Here is an 18,157-nt window from a genome sequence, read left to right as displayed (position 1 = left end):
CTAAAATGCATTATTTATTAATGACACCTCAAACATCCAACTCCTCTGCGGGTTCAGGAGTGTCCTGAACCACCAATTCACCTTCTGATGGCCACACACACCACACACAATTCCTCTCAAAACTTTAGAAAACTACATTTTGGGGCAAGACTACATAGAAAAAAAACCACCTTTCTTCTCCCTCTGTTGTGTTAATGTCTTTTTTTACTCCCTGCAGTTATAAAAAGCAATCATATTTCCATGCTGCAATCACATGCTTCATTTCCCAAATCATTCTAAAAGCTCTCCTCTGTATCTGTTCCACTTGGTAATCAGCTTTCCTGCAAATGGATGATCAGAGCTGCAGTTTTCCAAGTGAGGTCTCCCAAGTGCCTGTGTGGAGATATTGAGGTTTCCCAAGTGCCCAAAATGCCTCTGCTGATCTATCCTGGGAGTGCACTGCTCCAATCACTGCTCACACCAGCATTTCAGACAATCTGCCATCAGCTACTCAACCATGAGTCTTCTCTTCTTTGGTCATTTGCAATTGATGATTACTCAGCTTACAACTTAATTTTTGGTTATTAGTCCCCAGATGAGTCTGCAAGCATTCTACTGAATTGCATTCCATTGCTCCAGTCCTCAAGTTCATCGTTCTGTGCAGTTCTTCAATCTCCTTAACTCATAATAAACCAAATTATATGTTATTTGCAAATTTTATCAGTGTGCTCCCACCATTTCCTTTGCACATTAAACTGGTTATCAAAGAAAAATTGATGTTTTTATAGCAACATTAACTCCAGCCAAGCCTGTACGTGCTGTTACTAATTCCTGTTGTTCTTGTGAAGCATTTAGTGACCAAAGCCATGCTGGGACATCCACAGGAGCTTCTGAGCCTTCCTTTTGTCCCACCCTCCACTGCCCTTCTCCCAGCCCCAGGCCAATTAAAATCCAGCCCTCTCAGGGAAACACTTAAAAGGTTTTCCTGTTGTTAAAGCTCTCTCAGCTCCATTTGAAGATGGCTGTACCCTGCACACACAGCAGAGAGAACAAAAGCTGCTGGGTGGCTGCAGGGACTAAAACACATTGGGAGCTTTAAGCACCACAGGACAACCTGCTCTGAGCAAAATCACAGAAAATTTACATTAAAAAATTATAACCCTCATCGTGTAGTTTGCATTGAAATTCCTAAATTATCTCCATTTTCACAACTGAACAGAACTTCTCAAGGTGGGATTTATTTACACTTTCACAACATGGAGGTTTTCATGTAACAGATACTGTGAAATGTGTGAAACAGTAGATGGGCTGCAGGGAGTGGGGTGGGGGAAGAGCAGGTGGCACCTGTTCCAAACTTCCCTATTTTTCTCTTCTTTGAGGTATAACTTCAGATACACTGATGAAATTGCTGTTTTCTCCACAGAGGGTCAGACAAGGAAAAATTCAAACACTCTAAATTTAGAAAGAACCATTTTACCCTTGTCTGAAAAAGCCCTGCACTACCTGCTGTAGAATTTGAACTGGCCCTCCTTCATTTAGGTACATTTTCTGTCCCTTGTAACCCTTACTTGCATGGAAACACCCAAATTCAATATACAGCAAGATAGATTTTCATGTGAATTGTTCTGATGTTCAATCACCCCCAAAATTTCAATTTGTAGTTTTGTAACATCTTATTCCAATTCTCTGGATTTTGTTGTCCTTGTTGTATTAACTCTTCATTTGAGACAAGATACTGAATGCTGAAGGATTACAGAATGCCAGGGAAGGGGCATGAAGGGTCCAAACCCCAGGAGTCAGAGTGACATGGCTTGAAACTGAAAATGGAAGACAAACATTTATCCCAAGCAATGGCAAGCTGGGTGAAAGCCAAAGAAAAACTTGTGGCCAAGAAATTCTACTTTTCTGTTATTTACATTTGTTAAAGACAAAAATATCTCATGCCCTGGAAATTTCCTAGCTATGGATTGCCAGATGTTGGGATAAAGGGGAACTTGGGAAGTTGCACAGTTCTCCTGCTGTTCCCAGGGGACACACTGTTGGATCCTGCCAGAGGCAGAACACAACTGCACAAAGCTGGATCCACCTCCAGCAGGAGGTCTGGGAAAGGAGGACAAGAATAATGAACGGCACAGAGCAGACAACAGCTAAATTTATTAGAAAATTCTTCATAAATAAGCCAGATGTCTGAGGGAGAGGTTTATAAAATTATGAGTGGAGAAGAAAAATAAGGGTAATTTTCCATTCACTCTGAATAAATATATTGAGCATCTATTCTCACCAAGAAAGACACAAAGCTGCTACACAAATAAACTCTGCAAATTTGGGCTGTAATCTTCTTTATCTCTCTGCAGATTTTAATTGATATTAGCAAACATTTGCTGTCTACAGGACTGTCAATTTTTAGAATGTAATTTACTGAAATTTCATCTTCCAGCTGCTCCAAATAAATTAAAAGCCCCTAAATCAGAATGTAAATTTTTCTGAAGAGTGTTTCATATCAGGTGTAGGAGACAGACTGAGTATTCTCATGAGGAAAATATCACAAATAGCCAAACTAATATGCCCTGTCTAAACTTCCAGGTATCTCAAGAGGTCCCTTCCACCTAAAATGAGTGTGTGCCTCTGCAAAATGGAGAAGACATCAGCACTTGGACTAAGCTTGCTATTGTGACCTCTTACCTTTAAGAGCAGAATCATCTTCTCCAAGATTTGTAGTGTTTAATCCCAGCTTTTTACCACACATGACACTTCTCCTTCCACTCACAGGGTACTGCAAACTGCAGCAGTTTTTGTTAGAAAGGGAGTCAAAAATGTCCAAGTCCACATCAGCATCTTTTCTGGTCAGCATCTGTGATCTCCCATCTCCAGTTGCATTTCTACTATTGTGTCCTCCCAGTTCATGCCTCTGACATTTGACATCCTCATTTATCAGATTTGAGAAGTTTTTCATGATTTCATCTGGCTGTGTTTGAAACCTTGAGTTGAAATTCTGTTCTGTAGCAAGCCACAGAGGCTTCTGCCTACTGGGAGTGACTTGATTATTCTGTGTCACCTGGGAGGATGACTGTAACCAAGAAGGAATTGCACCTGCAGAATCAGTCAGTTTTCTTCCTGTTAACCTTTCCATTTGCTCACTCAAACAAAGCTCATCATCAGACTGAACGTGCTCTGGAACTGCTGCTTCCTCCTCTTTGGCATCCTTTATACAAACTTGAGATGGGGGCACTTTTAGATCATCCTCTAACTGAGACAAATTTTTCTTTGTAAAGCTGATTGAGTTCATCTTAGGCTCAGGAAGATTTTCTTCTGGCAGAGCTGTCCAGTTCAGTGAAGCATTGTTTGATTCTGAGCATTTAAAAAGTAGGTCTGTTTTCTTGTCTGGACCTGCAGGTGCATTTCCTTCTTTCCTCTCAGCTGAGGGAGAGGCTGAGATATCTTGCTTGTGATCTGTAAGGTCAATTGTGGTGTTCTGGTCAGCAAGGAGATCTCCAGAGCCTCTCTCTAATTCACCATCAAATACAAGATTCTCATCAACATACAGCTTCACCTTCTTTGCTCCAACATCAAGGTCCTGCAAAAATAAAGGTAGGAAGATTTCAGTCAAGCTTTCAAGCATTAGATATCACAGCTCTGGGACTCTGACATTTGAACACTTAATCAACAGACAGATGAAAACAATTAAACCCTGTGTCACTATGTGCTTCTGACTGCTTTTTAATCTAAAGCTGAAATGACTAAGAAACACTGTGCAATAGATAAGATTTTTTTAAAGGACAGGAAACCCTGCTAGACACTGCTATCACTTTGTCTGACAAGGTTTGATTATTTAGAAAAGCTTCAGGGAAAAAGCCTAGATTAAGTACAATTATATTTGATCAGGATATAAATTCCAGAGGCACATTTTGCTTTTCATCCCTAAGATTCACCACTTTCATTACATGTTCCACAGTGAACAACCACCCAAATCAAAGGCACCAGAGTTAAAAAGAGTTACAGAGTTACAGAAATGCAGAGCTGGAAAAAAAAATCATCCAGTCCATCTCTTTCTGCTGAAGAATATAAAATAACCTACACCATTGTGAGGAAATCTGGTTTTAACAGTTTTCAACTAATCTGCCTTGATAGCCTATTCCAACACTTAACCAGCCTTTTAAACAGCAGGCCTTCATCTCAGACACAATTCTGCCACTCACAACTTTATCTCTGTGTTCTCCTTCTCTGTGGCACTCACCAACACCTGATTTTTTTTTTATTCCATTGAAGTTAGAACTAATGTTCTTTCTATTCTCTTCACCATTTCAATATAACCTTTTCTCCCTCTTGACAAAAATACCATTATCTTCAAAGAAAATACAGAAGATGAGACACAATCCATCTCCATTCTGTTCTCTAACTTGTCCATCTCATGGAGTCTTTCAGAGACTCTCTGTTCTTTCCTTCTTTTTGTGAAAACTAAGAAGCTTTTTGTGAAAGTAAGAAGTTTCAGTTTCATCCCTCTTGCTCATTTCCAGCCTGTCAGTTCTCCTTGAATACTGATTTTCATTTTCCTCTGCTCCCAGACTAAACCAATCACTCCTTCCCTTCCAAGCATGAAAGTCTCTGGTTCTTCACCCCTGAACACACACTGTTTAAGCCTTAGAAGTTTTCATAGCTTCCATCCTGTTGCCTTCCCAATAATAACATCTCTGAGGCCAAAATAAAATGCAATATGGATGCACCCTAAGGAAAAGCAGAAGATGCAGACATGACAAGGAAGCTACAGGTGAAGGAGGGGAGTGGGTGCAGGAATGCAGGACACATTCCTGATAGGAAAAAGATAACCTTCCCTGAGTTCCCAGTGAGCAGCTGTAAAACCAGTTTAATTGGCCATTATGGCCTGGCTGCCTGTGGAACTCCTGTAGGATCATAAAGTGCTGCATTTCTGTGCTGATGCAGTCAGCCATAAACCAGGATATTTTTTCCCCTTGAATGAGGACACTGCTAGATTGATCTAACTGGGGATCAGAACATTTCAATAATTACATCTGTTGAAAACTACCTGTATGGCTTTGCCTGGAATTATGATGGGGAAGAGAAAGACTATCAGGATGTCCCAATAATGCCATTTTTAAATTTTTTATATGTCTAAACTGCCAATGTCCCACTTAAATGCTAGAGATACTGGATATTCACAGTTGAATTTGGGATAACTGGAACATTTCTCCATAACATTCCAGCTCTATTGCTGTTAGGAATACCCAGCCCTTAGTTCTGCATTTTTACCTGGAAATAGGTATAAACTAAAGGGGACCACAAAAATACAGATGTACATTTGAAAAGTATTTGTCAATGTCATCTTTTTAAATTAAAATCAACTTCTTAAGAACAACATGTTTTGAAATGAATCCCACTGCACTTACCATCAGCAGAGGTCAGGTAGGCAGAGAAAACACTACAATGAGCTAGTGGAGCTCATTCTCCCTGAAAAAGGGACAGTCAAGCCCAAAAAGGGGTCACTCACTTCAAAAATGCTTTTCCAGTCAGTGGGAGACTGTTCTCTGATGCTTTGGAATGGCTGGGATAGGTATTTTAGGAAGCAGAGCAGGTCTGAAGTGTACCAAGATGAAGCAGCCAGGTATTTCTAGGATAACAGAGACAGACTGGACTGGGGCAGGCATTCCAAGAGCTGACAGCTCAGCAGAGCTAATGAAAACCTGCACCAAAATCCTGAGCAGACTGAGCCTCGGGGAGGAAAAATCTGAACAGATCCCAAGAGACTCCAAGAACAAACATATGCAGGCACAAGACTAAGAACTGCTCTTTTTCATTCCCTCCCACCCCTCTTCTGAGTTTCCAGTTGCTTAGTGATCTGTTCTGGTGGAAAAGATTGACAGTTTAGCTTCCCCAGTACCACTGCTCAGCTCTCCTCAAGCGTGAGGAGGCTGGAAAAATCCCTTGCTCAGGAGTAATCCCACCCTGTAAACAACCACTCAATACTTCAGCCAAGGCAGGGCTTTTCCTTCCTGGAAGAGTAATTAAAACAGCACAATGGCTCAGAACAAACAAGTAGGTATGAGCATTGTCAGAAAGAAAAAAGATTTTGTGAAAATAATTCTGGTTCCTTTGGATGCTCCTTCCCAGCTTGCACCCTCAGGCTCCCAGGGTGTCTGCTGGGACAGTGCCTCCCAAGGAGAAAATAGGGATGGTATTTCTGGCCATTTCTGTGATATTTGTGCACAAAGGACAGAGCCTAAAACCAGAGGCACTTTTCTGAGAATTCCTGCTGGACAGAGGACCTGAAATTGCTTCTGCCTGACTTTTCAGAAAAGTGTGAAAAAGAAGCAGTAGAAAAGAAGTCAAGAACCAAAGAAAATACTTCTACAAAACTGACTGTGCTGGAAGAAAGCTGCTGCATCCTTACAGGCACCCCAGGGGTAATCCAGCACTGAAAAAAACCCCAAGAGAATGGACAGGAACATAGGCACAGAAGGAACAAACACAGGCAACCACCTGAAGAAGAGAATTATTCAAGTGGAGAGCACCTAAGACCTTAATGCATTTAGGTATTGATTCCATTCCCAGTTTTTTGAAGACATACAACACACATTAGACTGGATCTTTGTAAAAAGTTTTAACAGCACCATTAGGCATGCAATTTCAAGGCTGTATCAGGTACTTACACAATGTCTGACTGTTGCAGATAAATTTGAAAAAAGCTGGCTGCCCTTATACTTGCTCCCTTCCTGCAGACTAAAAATCACCTCCTTTTTTAAGGGTCTCATCTGAAGTAAATAAATGCAAGATGAAGCATCCTCTGAGACCTTCCTTGTAATTCAATTAATCAAGGAATCTATGACAATGATGTCATCTGACTTTTACAGCTTCCTTCAGACATATTTTTTTCTCCTTTCAGGCCCAAGTTCTGAAATTCAAATATAGGAAAGTACCAGCCTGACTTATTTTTGGTCTATTTTTGGAAGCAGTACTTGGACATCTCCCACTTACGTGGTTTTTGAGGGAAAGAAGGCAGCTAGAATGATTCCCAAAATCCACACAGAAATCTGGCTCTGGATTTACATTAGCAGGAAGTTCATTGTATTTTGGGGTTTTGTACTTCTTAGACAAAACTTCCTCATGACAAATTACAGACTAAGGCAGAACTGCTTTGTATTATTCTTTCATGTTAAGGATAATGAGACATTTCTTCAGCAAGGATAAACTGCTGCATTTCCATCAAAATCCATAGGATTATACTCCCAATGGATTTTACATATTGCCTTATATCAGGTTGTTAAAGAAGCAGAGCCTTGAAACACAGACAAACATTTCTCTGTGTGTCCTGCACAAAGAAATATTTCCACCAAAATCCATAGGATTATATTCCAAATGGATTTTACACATTGCCTTATTTCAGGTTATTAAAGAAGCAGAGCCTTGAAACACAGACAAACATTTCTGTGTGCGTCCTGCGTTCTATTCAGTGGGTTTGGTAACAAATCATACCATTACCTCCAAGAACAGCAGCCCTTTCGCACACTCTAATGATGATGGAACATCCTGTAGGCCACATTTTAGTGGGGAAAGCTATTAAAATTCCAGGAAAAGAAATATAAATCATGTTGTAGTAAATTTGTTTTAAGCTGTCCCTTCCACGGCCATTTCCATATGTATAAATTACCATATGTGCTTATATAAGAACATGGATGAGAGCAAAACCAGAGGGATAAAGCTTCTTATTTATAATCCAGGACAGCAAATCCCCTTTGATCCAGTACCTGAGATTTTTTTTTCTTAACACTGCAGTGTACAAACAAGAATAATATTCATGGTGACATTCAAACACACAGACAAGAGACCATCTGCCATCTGCCATGATATGTCTCTCTTGTAACAGTAGATTACTGGTTTTATTATCAGCACACAGTAGTGGACTTTTTAATTGTCCCTTCCCAGGAAGGGGGGCTGAAACTGGATGATCTTTAAGGTCCTTCCAACCCAAACCATTTCATGATTCTCATTAAAGTGACAAACCCCAAACTGAGCCGCAGTCAGCCTGTTTATATTTATAGACACCAGAAAACAGATATTTAAACACGTATTTATTTACATTGTGATTAAACAACTGAAAGCCCTGAATACTGAGATGCACTTACCTTTGTATCTTTATTTCTCACCACAGTAAAGGATTAATGACAGGACGTGCAAGCCTTTTATTAGGTCTTTAGTGATCTTTAATAGCTTTGAAAGCAAATGCTCGTTTGTGCCCACGAAAACATTATCACTACATTGTTAGCACTTACAATTAAGACAAAAGCAAATTTCACAGCAGACAGGGACACCTCATAGCTCCTGTTTTATTACAGGAAATTGTATCTACTTTTATTTCATGCTTTTAGAAAGAAGATCACACTGCATTTCCCTAGGCAAGGCAAGAGCAAATATACAGAGGAGTTGAGAAAAGACTACTTACACTGGGAGTTGTTGTGTTGTAATTCCAAATCTTGATCTTGGATATACCAAAGTCACGTGAGCGGGTGGGATTGCGGATAACAAAGTAAAGTTGGACAGGTGGGTGGAAAGGGCACATCCAAAGGCAGCTTTCCTTGGGGAGCTAAAAACACAGACAAGCAGACTGTCACTAATGCTCCTTCTCCTGGAGCAGGTGTTTTAATTAACTCCCCACCCCCCAGCAGCACAGGAGGCCATTAGAAAAGTAAAGGTTTCATAAAATGTGCTACGTAAAGAGCAAAACCTCAGCCTCATTTCCCAAGAGTAAATCCCACTCTCCCGCCTGCCAGACAGCTCCCAACAAGCTGGCAATGAGCTAAAGGTCAGCTGCCTGCTGTCCCAGGGAGACATCTGCACGCTCAGAGCACAGGCAGAGCAAGCCCAGTTTATTTTTATCAAATTAATCAGCTTTGCTGGCACTCTGGGGGATCACTGAGCACAATGGACATTCTACAATTATTTTACAGTTTCTTTGCTTCTGGTTCGTCCTTTGAGGAGGGGAGTCTTAGAGAATTTTACTTTACTGCCTGCCTCTATTTTAATCAGGATTTGCAGATAATCAGTTTCACTTACAGGTCTACTCCTCAGAGCTATACTGGACTCTACACTGGAAATTTTCTAAGACATCACAGAATTCCCAACTTGAATTTTACATACAACTGGCAATCAAGAGATTTTAAAGTACCAACAAATGCCTAATTCTGGACATTGTTAAGAACTACTACCTCTACATGTTCAGAATGTAAGAAAAGAAGGAAGTTTTAGAATCAAAATGTTGAATATTAATATATTTGATGTCCAGTGTTACCCACATGCAGGTAGCATACCAGTGATCTGAAAGCAGCTGATAAATTAGTTCCCCTCCTGTTCTCAGGGACACACTGTACACAGACACACACACACACACAAGATAACAGGCAGTCTTTTTCCACACCTTTCTCTCTGAAGTGTGTTTCAGTTTTTCCTGGAAGTGTTAACCACAGAACTTTCCTCCTGAGTCCTCCAGCTGTGTGACTAACAATGGTTAGGACAGCACCCTGGAGCCTGCTCAGAGCCAGCAGGAACAGATCCACTTCTCACCATGGTCCTCTCTCCACTTCTCCAGACTCTGATGGGTCTCTGCCCTGAGCCTCTCAAAAAGCTTGGGGAGACTGTTTCTGCTTGAACACCAGTTTGGAGCAGCCATAAGCATGCCAGACAGGTTCTATCCTTTCTACTTAAAAATAAAGAAGCCTCTTGACATCAAAGAAATGAAGGACAGCCTTCAAATCACTGCTAACCCAACTCCAGGGTCAACTTCAAAACTGCACCATGTTTTTGAAGCCATAGTTTGAATAAGAACAGTTTAAAAACAATTTTCCAACTGCAGACAACATCTGATAATTCATGTGCAGACCTCTCAAGGCAGGAGCTGACTCCCCAGAAATCAGGTTCTCATGGGTACTGAGAGCCAGAGGTGCCTTCACAGCAGGGTACCTGATTCAGCACCAAAATAACCTGCTCCTGCTTCTCACTGGCTTCCCTGTAAAACTGCACAGGATGTTCCAAAACCAGAGATTTATCAGAGCCAGGCTGAGTGTTGTGTCCTGAGTGAGAGGCAGCCATGGAGATGATTTTGTTCATCAGTGGAAATGACTGATAGGGCTGAGCTTACACAGCCTCACAGGTTACAGTGTCAAAGATCTGACACCAGAAATTCAAGGCACCTTGAAGGATCCATGCCAAAACTTGAGAGACTGTGGAGGACTCTCATGTTTTATCCCAAAGAGTGATGTTGTGTGTTTGCCTTCACAAGAGGTACTTGAGCCTGGGGTTATTGTCTTGGAGCTGAAAAATCTAACCCAAAAATTCTTCAGGGTGAACCTGGTATGTTAAGAAGAAGGAATTATATTTTTATTGGACCAAGGAAAAAAGGGAGCGTGGAAACTTGTAATCTCAAGATTTTGTGGGAGATTGGCACTGCTTCTTGTGGGACTGAAGGTGTAGATGATGGAGAGTAAAGGAAGCCTCAAGCACTGTGAAGAGGAATGACACAGGTCTAAGGGTTCCCCATGGGGAAGCAACACCTTTGTTAGATACTTAGTTGTCCTTGTTATGCTGAGGTTTAAAAGACCTCTATATGCATATAAGAATAAAAACGGTTTGCAGAAAGCAATTTCAATAAAATACCTAATCTAAGACTTAAGTATTATCACAGAATCCCAGAATGGTTTAAGTTGGAAGGAAACTTAAAACTCATCCAGTTCCAACCCCCTGTCATAGGCAGGGACACCTTCCACTATCCCAGGTTGCTCCTGGCCAAGTTGGCCTTGGACACTTCCAGGGATCCAGGGGCAGCCACATCTTCTCTTGGCACCCTGTGCCGGGGCCTCACCATCCTCACAGTAAAGAATTCCTTCCCTATTCTCTAATCTGAAAAGTTGAGAGCACCAGATATTCTGCCAGGAATTTTTTTCTTTTACAGTACATCACAAAATACAAGGAAGGAGGCAGTTTAAGTGCTCTTCTTAAAAGTCTGCAAGGGTAATAAATAAACGAATAAAATAAAATCCCTCATGTTGAATGAGAGTATTCTTAAAGACAAAAGTACACCTAAATGATCAAAGATGGAAGTGCTTTAACCATGGTAAAATGAGTTTTCCACACAATAAGTTTTTATTTCAAGTTTTTGTTCTGTTGAAAATGTTCATTCCTTGGAGATTGATTAATTTATTGGGTTTTTAATGCATCCTGAAGCTTTCCTGTATGATCTGAAATGTACACAAGCTGGAAGTGCTGCTCTGCCTTCTGAAGGAATCTGCAGTTCAGGCACCCATACCCAGAGCCTAAGAGCAAATTCCCTGCCCAGACTGCATCTGGGATGCATCCTCAAGAGAGGAGATTACAGAGTCACAAATCAAGGGAATATATTAATCAATGCAATATAAAAGCTCATTTCTAAAGAATAATGAGATCTATAAATGTATGAGTAATACTGAGAGTAACAGGTTCATAATGGCTTAATGAATGTATTAGTACATAATTTATAAATATCCAGAGAGTCTGAGAGTCACTACTACAACTACTAGTACCACCACTACTACTGAGTGTCACCTGGCAGCCAGCACAGCCTAAAAAGGAGAATGGGTATCAATGAGATCCCAACTACAATTTTCAGGAGACAGTAAGGAAGATGCTTCAGGTAAAAACATTTGGAAATAATATTCCATAAGGAGTTTCACCTAAATTTCAAAATACTGCTTATTTGACCTCTTCCAAATCTCATCTGCCTTGAGAGCAGAAAAGCACCATTAGCATGAGATGAGATGTAATTTATGTTTTTAATAGACTAAGTCCTTCAGTATCCACATCCGCTAAAATCATACTAATTTTTTACTAGAATTCCTGCTCTACAGGCCCATGAAAAATGGCACAGAGTGGATGTGCAGCACAAATGAAACTATGGCTGCATGAAAGGCTGTGGACATTTGCTAATTCTTGCACACCCATCACTGTCTTTTGCCCATTTTCATTAGTGTTGGAGCACCTCATATCTCCTCATTTTACTATCTCACACAAGAGCCATGAAAGACTTTTACCTGCCATAATCTCTTGTTCAAAACTACCTACACAGTCTTATAGTTTCATGATTCTTCCCTGGGTAAAAAGATAACAAGGGAACAAGAGAAAATAGGCACATTTTCTTTATAAATTTACTTAAATTTGTATTATCCCACTGAAAAAAATTATCAGTGAAGCACCTATATCTTGAGACCACAAGGATTACTCCAGTTCTAAAACAAAGTTGTAACTGAATACCAACATCTTGAACAGGAGAGCTGCATTTGTTAATAAGAAGCAATATTTGCAGGGTTTTTAAAATTATCAGATAGTTGTTATGCAGTCAGGTTCAAAATGTTTCTGAACAAAAGACCTGGAGATAGAGTATTACAGGAATATTATAATGAGAGATTTGAACATCCAGCACTAAGCTGTCTTACATTTAAGTTGTTATTGACCAGGCAGCACAAATCCCCTGCGTTGTCAGCATTTCGAATGTCCACATCATGAGGAGACACAAAGATCCTCTGGTTGTGGAAATCAAAGAATTCCACCTGGCTCAGGCCCACGTTTGCAGGATTCCCCCAGTTGGAAAGAAGTTCCATGGTCACATAAATGGCATCATGTACATCCATACTGGATGGCATCTAGACCAAAATGAAATATGGTAAAAACGAGCAGTGACCGAGCAATAAAATGTGAAAGAAAAGATTGTTCAGACTGCAAAACTGATGGGTCAGAAGCAAAAAGATTGCAAAGCCATGGCTATTTGGATGACATTCAATCAATCATTTTGGGTTACACCAATTCTGCCACACATCAACACTCTTAAAAAGCCTGAAGAGAAGGCAACTAACTCTCTATTCTTTGTCTGATTCCTCTGTCATTCTGATGAACAGTGATATTCTCTATTTGCACCTTGCCATAGGTTTATTACTTGATGTAGGGCAGAACTGAGGGATACAGCTCATTCAATGCGCTTTTATTTCAGTAACACTGGGAAGCACCAATTATGGTGCACATATGCACAAACCTTCTCTCTCCACATGGAATTTACTCCAGCTTTGCCACCACCCAGGGATCTGTCACTGTCACACACAGAATGGCTCCCACGCTCCACAAAGGCTTTCAGGAGTCTCTTCTTCTGTCTAAAACAACATATTCTGGGTTATTTCCTCATAATTCCTGCATTTTTAAGAAATAGTTGGTGCAAAGGTGAAGAGATGATAGGATGAGCCCCATAGGAAAATGTACCCAAGACCAAATGACAACTTTTGCAGCATTCCACCTTGGATTCACAGAGTTTGGTTAAAAAGCTGAGCTCCAGTTCCAGCTGGTTCTGAGGTAGTGTGAGAAGAGAATGCAGAGGTGATCTGAGGACCATAAAGTGAGATGTTGGCAGATCCTGCTCCACAGACACTGGCCCAAGGCTGCACTGCCTGATTTGCTACTTGCACGGTGTCTCAAGTATTTGGAGATTACCAGGTGTAGTAACTGGACTGGTGGCATTCTAAAAAATCTCTCTTAAAAAAGAAAGTTATCCTAAAGCAAATATATATAAATATATACCTGCTTCCAAAAGGGCAGAATCTCTCCACTGCTCTGGTGACTGCAGTCCTTGTCTGGCGTTTTTCTGGAGGTTCAGCCTTTGCAGAAAGAACAGAGGAAACAGAAAATGTCTCCTAAGTAAGAAAAAGATGAACATGTTCCATTGAGATTGTTCTCACCACACAGCATCAATCTGCATCTCTGGAACAAGTCAGAGCTTGGGCCCAGCTCATCTGTAACTCTATACAAAGTTAAAGCACATTTCATGGAATTGATTGATTTACAATGAAAGAGCTGAGCTTGGAGCTTGATCTTCTGTGTGGAAGAAGACATAGAAGCAAACTCTAAGCACTAGAAAACACACACATAAACACATATATAAATAATATTTATAATCTCTTTGTATACATTTGGTAGGATTCAGGGTTAGCCAAAGCTTTGGCACACGTCTACTAAACTTTGTTCTCCAAAATCATCAAGTCTTCTAAAATCCCCAAACCCCTCAATTCTACTAGCATAAAATAATTATTTATTTTTTTTAAATAAAGAGCTATCACTAAGATACCTAAGAGAAAACAGAAGAAAACTGCTACATTCTTAAAATGCTATGGGGTCTTTCTCTGACTCTACTCAACTTTTTTGTTGATTTTTCTTGACTTCCTTGCTTATGAGTTTTTAATTGTTTTAAACATGGTTTCTGGAGGTGAGATGAACACACAGTGGGGCAGAAAACCCTCCCCACCTCATCCTCAGTGAGATCCAGCAGAGTACAGGACAGCTCTGCTCCAAAAGTGGAGAGTGCACTGACAGGGGGCAGTGTCCATGTCACAGAGTCCTGGAGGAAGGCAGGATTTATTGGGATGGAAATCACACTTTGCCTTGTTTCAGAAGCTTGCAGGATGAAAATGGCTCAAGTGGGCCTGCAGCTGTGCATCTGATTGTATAGACACATCATATGGCTGCTCTATCAGTTGCTCAGTGATCCCTGTAATCAAGAGGGAGCTGTGGGATGCCATCCTGAGGAAGCAGATTAAAGGAAACAACCCTTTGGAAGAATAATACAAATTAAATTACACTTAGGGGGCATCACCATTCATTCATACACAATCCTAATGAGTAAGGGACTGTAATTCATAGGGGTTTTGCTAGTTGAACAAACAGCTCTTTTTTTTTTTTTTTGCAATACCTTTTGGGGGTTGGTGGCAACTGCTTGTCTTTGCAGATCTCCCTGCAAGAATTCATTCTCAATCTGCACTGCTTGAACGACAGCTGAAACAGAGAAGTCAGGATCCTTCTCACACACACTCTTCCTGGTTACTGAAAGGGAGGTTTCTGGTCGACTTAAGGGCTCTGGGACCAAAAAAGAAGGGAAGAAATACTCATTTTTTCAGGACATACAAGTACAGAACATTCCAACATCTGATATTTCCCATTCAGTTACTGACAAAGGGCTTTGCAAGCATCTGTAACCATCCCAAATGAAGCTGAATTCCCCCAATTTGGTTTTATGCTAAGACTCCAAGTCATGTCTTCTTTAGGGAACAGTTAAACAGCATCATAAGAAGAGGAAAACCAACAAACGAGAAACATAATTTTTATGCTTTTAGATTGCTTTGTTCTGGTATTTAGTGGAAATGCCTTGTAATAGTCCATTGAAAAGAAGTAGATATAATTTAAGCACAGCAGGAATTTTTAATTGGGGTGTTCAGCTATTTTGGAGGAATCCCCAGAGACTTCTAGCAAAACAAGGGGAATCAGGAGTTGCTATTTACAAGGCAAAATAAATGACCTTATCACTTAAGCAGTCATCACAATGCCCACACGAATCCCAATCTTCCCAAACTTCATGGAGAAACAGAAACATCACAGCCTAGAAACAGGTTTGAAAGAAAGGAAATCAAATTTAACAACAGATGATGTGAGATTGGACTAAAAGAGAAGCACAGTGCTTATATCTGAGGGCTTTAAAAGTCAGGGGAAGAGAAGAGACTGAAGTTGTTCAGACATTTAGAGTGAGGGGAAATAACTGGAGTGCCAGGGTGCTCTCAGTGCTGCAGGGAGGAGAGCACAGTGCAAGTAACATGAAGTCCACCTTGAAAAGACAAGAAGTTCAGACTGAGCTGAGATTTGTGTGCATTCACTCCTTGCACATACACCCGTGAAAACTTTCCACAAGCATCAGTCATCTGTGCAAAAACAGGAATGGAATAAAGACCTGCTTATTCTTCTGTACTGTATCAACCCCCTGAAATGAAATTCATTTAGGATCTATCACAGTAGTTGGACAGAAACAGCTCCAACCGGCACCATTATAACCTGAGAAAATGCTGCACACATCTCTGGGAATTCAAAGCAACATCTGCTTCAACAGATGGTGGGTGAGGGTCTCAGAAGCTACAAAGGGGATTTATTCTGGAGCCAAAAAGAATTAACTTCTTTTTCTCTGTTTGGTTTTCTGCTAATTAAGAAACTAATTATTTTGGCTTTTCAAAACCACTGGCCTTAGTGCTTTCTTGGGACACATCTGGATTCTGCTTTTTTGAAAAGAACAGCTTGACCACAGAGTATGGCAGGTCTGAAAACTTCACCTCAGACCTTCCAAAACTCAAGCTGATCAGACTTGTTCAGTTAAGGATTGCACTGAACTACAACTGCAGTCACAACTTCAGCCCCAACATTTGAGGTTGGCTGTGTTTTGTTGGGTTTTTCCCCAGGTAAAGACCACACCTTAACAGCAGATTTTTAGAATAAGCAACAATGGCTTCAAACTATATTCTCCAGTCCAAGAAAAATATTTTCCAGTATGGTCCTAGATACTGGCACATCTACCCAGCACTGCAGACTGATCTCAGTGTTCAAGGTGTAATTCAACTACAGTCCCAAGCAGCCACAGGGCTCTTTTGTCATGCTGTGAAAAACTCTGCCTTTATTGTGGTAGAGAACTCTGCATTTCATATTTCTACAAATGTGTTGTGTTAAACTCTTCCATCAAACATCAACTGCTGGCTGGGAGAACACACATTTCCATTAAACCCACAGGGAATAGACCTCCACGAGGGAAGTGGGAAACACAGAGCAAGTAGTGACCAAGGACTGAAAGGGAGAGGGAAAATCTTGTGCTGTGGAAGCCAAAAGAGAAGGAAGACAGTAAAGATGGCAGAAGATTGAATTATACAGGCTTTTACATTTTATCACAATTTTACTGAAGTCAGAAAATTCAAGGTGTTAAAAACAACAACAAAAGCACAGAAAATCCCACCTGAAAAAAAAAAAAACAGGGAGTGACAGCTAAAAAATTCACATAATGACAGATGTGTGCTAAAATTGCATCTGAGCCAGAAGGGGGAAAAGCATGAAAACTCTCCCTATTGATATCATATATTCTTATTTCTTACTAGAATACATTGTTTCATGTCTGTCCTGGTGCAAGAACTCAGCAGAGAGGGGCCGAGTGCCTTTATTTTTCAGCATGACTGGTTTGACAGGAATGTACACTTCAGCACTGTCCTTTCTTTTGGCTGAGAGAACATGCACTGGCTTCACTTCTGCAAGATAAAAAGGAAAAAGAAATAATGAACTTTAAAGTTATGTGAAAGCAGCCAGCCCAGGAAAATTTATTGGATCTTAAATGCTAAAGTTTTGCCACTTTAATTATGTTGGCATAGTTAAAAGTGCTAATTTCCATCCCTTTCACTGGCACTGCTCTGTTGATTGCAGAAACACATATGGATGGCTGGCACTAACTCAAACAAAATAAAAATAGTATTATAATGTACCAAGACATCTCATCTCTGCCAGATATTTACCTGCATTACTGTCATGAAAAACAAAAATGAAAAAGAAGTCCCAAGTAATTTGTTAACACAGTTATGCCAAAGTAAACTCTTAAAATACAGACACAAATGTTATCTTGTTTAGATGTTTCAGAAGGGGAGAGGGCTGTCAAAAACAGCTCATAGAAGTAATTCTTCACTTTTTGGTTTGGGAAATATTAATGCCTCTGTTGTTTCTATCACAGCTCTGAAATATCTTTTAACAAAAAGTCCTGCACTCTCCCAGAGATTTTGTTCTCACTGTGCTTCCATCCCTTGCTCTTGTCTCTTCTTCTGCCCCTCTCCCCATTCACACTCCACTCACATCCATGATAATGAAAGGAACACTCCTCTACTTAATTTATTCCAAGATTGTTCCTCTGAATTTATGCAATTAACTACAAAAAAAAAAAAAAAAAAAGGAAGCAGTAAAATAAACAAAACCAAGAAACCAAAACCAATTAAATTTTGAGAAAAACTAAAGGTAGGCTTAGGTCTGGTTTCTGCCTGAACTCTTCACCCTTTGTTAAATCATCTTTGAGACCTAATGGCTGGTTGTGTGTTTGGACACTGAAGTGTCCAAAGGAGAAAGAGACAAAAAGTGGCTCATGTCAATCACCAGGGCTGAACAACACACACTGGGACAGGTACCCAGCACCCAGGATGGGAAATGTGAGACTGGGCTGCCTGAATTACTACAAAAACAGTCCAGAAATATATTTAAAACCACGGTAATTCCTTGAGAAATCTCTCAGACAGTCTGAGACAATCTTAGCTCTGGTGTCTAG

The 18,157-nt window shown here is 40.4% G+C and overlaps 1 protein-coding gene across 11 annotated transcripts in view; it reads right to left on the bottom strand.

Moving 5' to 3' along the window:
- The window catches only part of KATNIP (katanin interacting protein), a 56,714-nt gene that overhangs the window by 26,563 nt on the left and 11,994 nt on the right, over positions 1–18,157 (bottom strand). For 9 of the 11 annotated variants that reach the window (XM_059861733.1, XM_059861732.1, XM_059861741.1 and 6 more), the window contains 7 exons: positions 16,953–17,102; positions 14,744–14,907; positions 13,579–13,691; positions 13,043–13,157; positions 12,450–12,656; positions 8,432–8,572; positions 2,662–3,553 (listed from right to left, as the gene is read on the bottom strand). In XM_059861733.1, the coding sequence (XP_059717716.1) occupies positions 2,662–3,553; positions 8,432–8,572; positions 12,450–12,656; positions 13,043–13,157; positions 13,579–13,691; positions 14,744–14,907; positions 16,953–17,102 (1,782 nt within the window). The remainder of the gene's footprint in view (positions 1–2,661; positions 3,554–8,431; positions 8,573–12,449; positions 12,657–13,042; positions 13,158–13,578; positions 13,692–14,743; positions 14,908–16,952; positions 17,103–18,157) is intronic. The other 2 variants (XM_059861740.1, XM_059861743.1) reach the window with 2 other exon arrangements.

The sequence above is a fragment of the Haemorhous mexicanus genome, chromosome 17, assembly GCF_027477595.1.
Source record: "Haemorhous mexicanus isolate bHaeMex1 chromosome 17, bHaeMex1.pri, whole genome shotgun sequence".
NCBI lineage: Eukaryota > Metazoa > Chordata > Aves > Passeriformes > Fringillidae > Haemorhous > Haemorhous mexicanus.
The sequence above is the reverse complement of the archived record's forward strand: the minus strand, read 5'-3'. Positions and strand labels throughout refer to the sequence as shown.